Source organism: Nematolebias whitei, chromosome 11 (genome assembly GCF_014905685.2).
Source record: "Nematolebias whitei isolate Nwh7 chromosome 11, NemWhi1, whole genome shotgun sequence".
NCBI lineage: Eukaryota > Metazoa > Chordata > Actinopteri > Cyprinodontiformes > Rivulidae > Nematolebias > Nematolebias whitei.
In genome coordinates, this window is record NC_056508.1 from 13,257,832 (window position 1) to 13,266,624 (window position 8,793).

An 8,793-nucleotide genomic window follows, 5' to 3' on the forward strand; every position below is an offset into this window, starting at 1 on the left:
TGTGATGACAATGATTACTATCAGGGCTAGAGCCCCTCATTCTCAGTGCACAGGCTCTGGCTCCAAAAGCATTATCAGGCAGTGTCCAAAAAAACAGACATTTGAGCTTCAACTTGGTTAATAGACAGTAATAATTGCTTTGTCCATTTTTAGTTTCATCACTGGGAAAACAAAACTTTATTTGAGACTAATAGCATCATCACAGGGGTTTCCAAATTTGTCACAATACGCCAGACTCTAGTAGGTCATAGAAAGTATACCGGGGTCATCATCAAATGAGAAAGGGCCCTAAAGGGATAGTTTGACCATTTTGAATAAATGTTCTGTTAAATGGTTACTAAATACTTGTTGGTACCTTATCAGCCATGACATCAGTCTTTATGGCTAACCAGCCTCTTTTATAGCATTTTTACACATGTAAAATAACTTTTGCTCTAAACTCCTGGTGTAACAGAATATATGGACAAACATTAAGCCTCTACACTTCTGTTTGTTTAGTTTGTCACAGTGTTTTCAATAAAACATTCAAATGACCACACTGCTTTTAAAGTTGGTATAACGTTGTGGTTTATAGATTGGTTGAAGATCCTCAGATGACATCGAGGCAGCTGCTCTCTCCACCTGCGCTGTGTTCATGTTGTTAGCACTTTTCAGTCACGTCACTGTATTTGTTCAGGTTTTGGAGAAAGTTATCATATCAGCAGTTTGTTGAGTATAATGTTAACACAGTGTCAACTTTCAGATTTTATAAATCAAAGTTGGTTTAAGCTGAGGTGTTTATCCCTGTGCTGAGCAGCATGTCTCTCTTCAGTCAGTTCAGTCCTGGTACACTGGACTTGTGTGAACTGACACCATAAAACTGAATTGCAGGTTGGAGATCAGATCGTGGAGATCAACGGTGAGGCAACGCAGGGCATCACACACACTCGAGCGATTGAGCTGATCCAAGCGGGAGGCAACAAGGTCCACCTGCTGCTCCGAGCGGGCCAGGGCCTGGTCCCGGATCACAGTGAGTCTCAGCTGAAAACCTGTCTGCATTTACACATAGCACATTAATCACACACGTATGACTGCTGGGCGCTTCTTGATTCTTGTGCATGTGTTGCAAGCTTCTTTCTTTGACCTTCATTCATACTCTCGACCTCTCATGCTGTTTATCTCTTTTGCTTTCTCTGTTTTTTTCTGCACGGCTGTCTGTTTCTACCTCTTTATGCTCTTCCTCCTATAGGTCTGAACTCTTCTTCCACCCTGTGCTTCTACATGAAACCAGAGCTTCAATAAAGGCCTCACTGCTTTTTCTCGGTCTGTCTCTTTACCTTGGTAAATCTTAGACTCCTCCTACTTTTTGCCTTTGACCTCTATTCAAAGTTTTAGGTGCTGTTTGTTCTTTTTTGTGGGGTAATCTCAGCTTGATTTATTTTTGTATAACTCTAAACACAGTCTCATAATCAGTCTCATCTCTGGAGGGTTGATTTTAAAGCAGTGAGTTCTAGAAGAACAAGTAGACCTTCAGGAACACTCAGAGGAGAAAAAGACAGAAACTTGTTGTTACTGACCTTAGGCTTCATCTTTGATGTGAAAGTAGAACTGGAGAAAATGTGCTAAATCAGATTTGTGTATATTCACTGGCATCAACTTTTAAATTAAAAAATCCATAAATGAGAATTAATTTCTGAGTTGTTGCTCTAAGAAATCCAAAACCTCATTCCAGCTTTACGAAGTCCATCACTCATCCCCCTCTCGGTTTCCTGTTGCGTATATCTGCTCTGAACCGCAGCTGCGTAGCTCTTATCAGCTCAGGGCAAAATTGAAACGTCAGTTCTAGTACCCTTTCAACTGATGCATATCTCTCAAGCGTTTTGATGCTTATTGCAAAGAGTTCTTGCAAAGTGCCTGCACATGATGCTACTGTTGCATGACATTTTTAATGAGCCCTGACTCTTGTTGTGTTTTTGCAGTAAATTAGATTATGTTTCTGACTCTGCTGTTTGTTTCTCAGGTTCAAAAGACAAAGCAGTTATTTCGACAGCAAGCTTTTCCAGACTCTCTGCATCTGATGACCAGTTGTCTCCAGCTTCTCCGTCCTCCATCTTTTTCTCTACCTCAGAAGGGTCTCCATCTTCTCCCAAAACTTCTGCCTCTTATGAGCTCTCTGAAGAGGACCTCAGGGCGTCTGGGTCACCTGATGATGGACAGGAGCACAGTAGGCAGGCCAACAGATCAAAAGAACAGCAGCTTCTCCACCACAACCAGAAACGTACCAGCAGCCCCAGCAAACACGTCAGACAAGCTGCCAGGAGCAACTCCAAGTCCAGCAGTCCCAGAAGAGTTGCTGAAGGCTGGAATGATCAGGTGGAGCGGTCCCTGAGCTACCGAAAAACAGAGCGAGGCCACAGTGGATCCCAGGAGGACGTGATCATGGAGAGAAAAACCCAAGGACAGAGAGACCCCCGCTCCTCTAGTCCAAGAAAAAGTTCCAAGAAGGAGCGTGATCCTGCAATGCATCCTGGGAACCTGGAAGAGCCTCAGAGCCCCAGGCGCCCAGCTGGCCAACAGCCCAATGTTTCCACTTTGGAAAGGAAGGACAGGAAGCATAAGGGGGAGGATGCAACTCACTGGCAGGAGAGAGGTGCCACAGAGAGTGGAGACAAAAGCTGGGGGTCTGGGGAGCGTCCCAGGAAAGGAAAGAGGACTGAGAAAGAGGCGGCAGCGCCAAAGTCCAACAGGGAGAGGATGGGGTCGGATGCTGATACCAGCACGATGAGCCAGAGGAGTGGAAGAGACAGGGCGGACAGAGAATACAGAGGGGACAGGCACCGGGGGACAGCTGAGGATGTGAGCAGAAAGGATTCCAGAGGTTCCAGTAGCAGCATTCAGGACCCCAACTGCAACGGGACCAGCACCAGCAAGAAGTCTCCCATCACCCCCGGCCCCTGGAAAGTTCCCACCTCTACCAAGATCCAGTCTCACATGGACACAGCATATGCTGATATTTGAAACCTCGACGGGACTGCATGAAGATAAACTGAGCCTCTCAAGTATGGATATGGAAGTGTGGAAGGATTGTTGTTTCCTTTTTGTTAAACAGCAGAACGCGCTGTGACCAGCACGATACCGTCTCATTGACTGTTTTGTTTGTGTGTTTTTTCACCCAGTTTGCCTCGGACATGTTGCATTAAGCTGCTGATCTGACATGAGTGTTTGTTCCTTCCATGGATTTGTGTGCACCAGAAGGATCCAGAGTGGTTTTTGGTTGTTTTGTTTTTTCGTTTGGTTGGTAGTTTTTTTTTTTTGTTTGTTTGTATTTCGTGCCAATCAGATACTCCGGTTATGAAGACGCTGTTCCAGACAGCACTCACTGTGAAGCAGTTTGTAGAAGATTGAATGAAGTGCTCGTCCTCTTGATCCCAACCACATGAAGGAACCTTGTTTTTATCTCTCACTTTGAAGGATTACAAGCAAACGTCTGCACTCTCCCAACTTTTATACCCAGCAAAATTTAGTCACTGTTATGGTCACAAATGGACCAAATGTAAAGGAGAATTTTTGAGTTTCTCGTAAAGTGAACTCGAGAGAAAATCAGTGTCTTCTAAGTGTGTGGTTTTTTTTTTTTAAGAGAACCCGACAAGAACTGTGACTAGTGTGACTGCATTCAAACATTTTAAGTCATGACTCAAATGCTGGTGGAAGGACCACCCTGGAGCTTTATATGCATCAATGAGCAGACCAGATACTTGTGCTTATAGATCTAATGTTTATTACCTGTGTTGTGACAATAAGACTTTGTGTATTTTTCATAGAAATAGAAGTTTAAAAAAAAAGGCCGTCTGTAGAGATGTCCACGCTGTGAGGAGTCACTGTTGATGTGTGAAGGAGACGGAGCATGTTGAAAAGTGTTAATATTAAAAGATTCCCACTAAGAAAAGCTTAAATTACAGTCGTGAGAAAAAATCAAGTCCATCCATTTTTTTGTTTGGGGGTTTTACGTGTCAGGACAGAGAAAGGATCTGGTCTTTACCAGGTTCTAACATTATTTAAATCTAACTTCATGTGTATAAACACAACAGATTTCACCATGACGTTTTTATCAACAAAAATGAAGCCCAAATGGAAAAAACTGTGGAATACTAAGTCTGCCTCATGATTCAGTAGCTTGTAGAACTACAACAACCACCCTCGGTAATGTTTTTTGTTGGACTTTATTGGTTTCTTACAGGGTTGTGGAGGAATTTTGTCTCAGTTTTTTTTTAAGTGTTGCTTCGTTTCATTGAGGTTTACAGACATTTGTTTCTGCACAGCATTATCACATTATTTTTTCAGCTATTCTGTTGTACCACTGTTGGGACCACTGTTCAGTTTCCTGACCCTGTCTGGTCCAAGCTTCAGCTGTCAGCCAAACGTCCTCATATCTGACTCAACAACAACCACTTCAGCCTGCAGAGGAGTTTGACTCATTGACTGGACAGAGCCCAGGTCTTCTGTCTGCAATACATGCCCACATCATTAGCCCTCCACCACCATGCTTGACAGTTGGTCTGAAGCGTTTGAGCTGATTGTTTACTTTTCTCATACACGATGCTGTGCATTCTGATGAAATATTTTCTCCATTTTGGCCTCCTCTCTTCAAAAGACCTCATTACAGAGGTCTTGTAGAATTAAGAAGGAAAGCATTACCTTCATGTTTCACTGACAGCTTTTCCATTTTAGCTTCATTTTTGTTTAATAAGTAATAACATGAGGGAATCTTTTGTGTGTTTAGGTTAAATTTGAGTAATTTTACAACTTAGATAAAAAATAAATAAAAAAAACAGAACATTTTGATTCTGCCCTGAAATGTAAAACCCTGGAAGTGAAGCAGCTAAACTTTTTGTTCACATGGACCAACATTGGACTAATCATTATTTGGTGTAGTACATGACTCACAGTGTTGGTATTATGGGTTAATTACTATCTGTAAAACGTCTGAACATCATTCATTGATGGTTCTGTACAAGTTGCACAAGCTTCAATGCAAAATGTCCAGACAGCGACACTGCTTCTTTGGGAATCCAAAGGTTTTATGAAGACAAATGTAGCGTTTCAAGGTTTCTACTGTGGACTGCAGAGCCATCTAGTGCTTCGAACACTGCTCCAACAAATCATAGCTTTAACCCGACCTCATCCACACACGCCTGCTTCAACATCTGTTTTTTGGTCTGTGTGACCACTAAATAATGTATTGTCCAAGTTATTGTTGATGTAATGGTATTATTTACTGTTCATACCTTCACCATGTCTGATATCGTGGCCTTGTATCGCTCCAATATATTTAAAACAGAAGTCATAGTTTTGACATCACAGTAGATGTAAATGTTTATAAAATTGTACAGCACTTGTAAAAAAAAATGCCTTCATGCAGAAAAAAAATCCTCTGTATATTCTTTCATTATTTTTTTAAAGGAACTGAAAAGAAATGATATAAAATGGGTGAAAATAAATAATTTGATCACATGTCAAATTGTTCATGCACTGATAAATAAAGGTTTACTGAATGAAAATGGCTGCTGTCTTTTATTTATATATGTAAAATAGTCATGTTTGGCAGCATACTGTATTACATAATATATATGTAATATAATATAATAATTCCATACTTGTCAAAGACATTTCAGAAAGCAAAAAATATCAAACGTTAGCATATTTAGAGAAAAACACAAAAACTAAAATTTATTAAATACAGTGGCTTGCGAAAGTATTCGGCCCCCTTGAATTTTTCAACCTTTTGCCACATTTCAGGCTTCAAACATAAAGATATAAAATTTTAATTTTTTTGTGAAGAATCAACAAGTGGGACACAATCGTGAAGTGGAATGAAATTTATTGGATGTGTCAAACTTTTTTAACAAATTGTAGATGAACAGAGAGCATCATGAAGACCAAGGAACACACCAGGCAGGTCCGAGATACTGTTGTGGACAAGGTTAAAGCTGGATTTGGATGCAAAAAGATTTCCCAATCTTTAAACATCCCAAGGAGCACTGTGCAAGCAATCATATTGAAATGGAAGGAGTATCAGACCACTGCAAATCTACCAAGATCCGGACGTCCCTCTAAACTTTCATCTCGAACATTGAGAAGACTGATCAGAGATGCAGCCAAGAGGCCCATGATCACTCTGGATGAACTGCAGAGATCTACAGCTGAGGTGAGAGAGTCTGTCTATAGGACAACAATCAGTCGTACACTGCACAAATCTGGCCTTTATGGAAGAGTGGCAAGAAGAAAGTCATTTCTCAAAGATATCCATAAAAAGTCTTGTTTAAAGTTTGTCACAAGCACCTGGGAGACACCAAACATGTAGAAGAAGGTGCTCTGGTCAGATGAAACCAAAATTCAGCTGTTTGGCCACAATGCAAAACGATATGTTTGGCGTAAAAGCAACACAGCTCATCACCCTGAACACACCGTCCCCGCTGTTAAACATGGTGGTGGCAGCATCATGGTTTGGGCCTGCTTTTCATCAGCAGGGACAGGGAAGATGGTCAGAATTGATGGGAAGATGGATGGGGCCAAGTACAGGACCATTCTGGAAGAAAACCTGTTTGAGTCTGCAAGAGACCTGAGACTGGGACGGAGATTTATCTTCCAACAAGACAATGATCCAAAACATAAAGTCAGATATACAATGGAATGGTTCACAAATAAACGTATCCAGGTGTTGGAATGGCCAAGTCAAAGTCCAGACCTGAATCCAATCGAGAATCTGTGTAAAGAGCTGAAGACTGCTGTTCACAAACGCTCTCCATCCAACCTCACTGAGCTCGAGCTGTTTTGCAGGAAGAATGGGCAGAATTTCAGTCTCTCCATGTGCAGAACTGATAGAGACGAACCCCAAGAGACTTGCAGCTGGAACTGCAGCAAAAGGCGGCGCTACAAAGTATTAATGCAAGGGGGCCGAATAATATTGCACGCCCCACTTTTCAGTTTTTTATTTGTTAAAAAAGTTTGACACATCCAATAAATTTCATTCCACTTCACGATTGTGTCCCACTTGTTGTTGATTCTTCACAAAAAAATTAAAATTTTATATCTTTATGTTTGAAGCCTGAAATGTGGCAAAAGGTTGAAAAGTTCAAGGGGAGCGAATACTCAATGTCAATTTTTTGTTGCCATTTTAATGTTTTTGTTCCTATTTAACTAGTTTTATATTCTATTTTGCAGTAAGTAGTGAGTTGTGCTTTTAATGTTTTGTTGTTGAGCTGAGGAGTTTTTTTTTTTTATTTTAATGTTTGCTTTACGTTAAATGTTGTTTTGGTTCATTTTGTGGAATTTTGAAGTTTTTTAAATATTTAATGTGGTTCAACAAGTATCTTGTTGCTCAGCTGTGAAATAACTTATAAATGAAAAGACACATGGCTCAGAAATATTATAGTGACTTTTGGTAGTAGTATGTCCCATAACAAAGACAAAATTGACAACAGTCAAATTGGAATTTTGGGTAACAATAAGAAAATCCTGCTGTCTTTGGAGCGCTATAGTTTACCTCCCAGTAGAAACATCATTCAAAGTTTAACTGGGTTACAGAAGATGAACTTTGCATGTCAGAACTGGCACTTTACGGTTTCTTTTCTAAACTGGAAGTTAAGGGTCTTTTCAACTTGGCATAACTCTGACATGAAAAACTAAAAACAGGAACATGTCTGCACTCATTTTTGCCAAGAACTCAGCAGATGTTTGAAGCCACTGGTCAAGGTCGAGAGCTTGAGATCTTTTTGTAAGATATTCCAGGAAACAGGAGCGGAGTAGGAGAAGGCCCTTTTGCCAAGTTCAGTCCTCACTGAGGGAACACTGCAGGTAATAATGTCCTGAGAGCGCACGCTGTAGCTGCACTCATGCAGAGACATGTAGGAGGAGATGTATGAAGGCAGCAAACCAAGAAAAGATTTAAAGATGAAAATGTACAAGTGGGAGAGTCTGCGTGAAGTTAATGATGTCCAGTTAACCAGTGAATACAGGGTGCAGTGGTGGGTACGGTAGTAACAGCCAGTTATGAATCTTAGTGCACCGTGATAGACAGCATCCAACATCTGCAGGGTTCTTGTAGGAGCGTTCATGTAAATAATGTCACCGTAATCAATGGAGGGAAGCAAAGTCACAGATACAAGGCGTTTCCTAGCGTTCAGAGTTAGACAGGATCTGTTTCTGAAAAAGAAACCCAGTTTAACTTTCAGTTTCTTTACTAGGTTTTCCACGTGAAGCTTAAAAGAGAGATGTGAATTGATCAAGATATCCAAGTATTTGTAGGAATCAACAAACTCAATAGGGACACCATTCGAAGATCAAATCGAAGGAAGAACTGCTGGGACCAACTTCCAGTTTGAAAACATCTCTTTGGTTTTGTTTGCATTTAGAACAAGTTTGAGATGGAACAAATCTGTCTGGATGATAAAGGAGGATTGCAAAAGAAGCCTTAGCAACTGTTTTAGCTCGACAATAAACAACTGTGTCATCAGCATAGACATGTAAGGATGTATCAAGGAAGCTCTGACCTACATTACCTATGTAGATTGTAAAGAGGGTTGGTCCTAAGACACCTAAAACACCAAAGTCCATGCTCAAAAATCCAGGTATACAATCCAACATTTTTCAGTCAGGTCATCTGGACAGTTTCTTTTTTTGTGACGAAACGTTTTGCCTTTGTTCCGAAAGGCTTCAACAGTCAAGGAAATGCACAACAAAACTGATTCTTCCCCCAACAGCTTACTCCAAAGTGGAACAAACCAGTTCTGCTTGTGATAAGATGGTTTATTGGGC

General features: G+C 40.8%; 1 protein-coding gene across 1 annotated transcript in view; it reads left to right on the top strand.

Annotated features, from left to right (window-relative positions):
* Positions 1-4,531, top strand: part of magi3a (membrane associated guanylate kinase, WW and PDZ domain containing 3a) — a gene marked incomplete in the record, with an annotated part of 248,896 nt that extends 244,365 nt beyond the window's left edge. The window contains 2 exon segments of the mRNA XM_037684665.1: positions 871-1,009; positions 2,000-4,531. Coding sequence (XP_037540593.1) covers positions 871-1,009; positions 2,000-2,997 — 1,137 coding nt within the window.
* Positions 4,532-8,793: the final 4,262 nt, after the last annotated feature.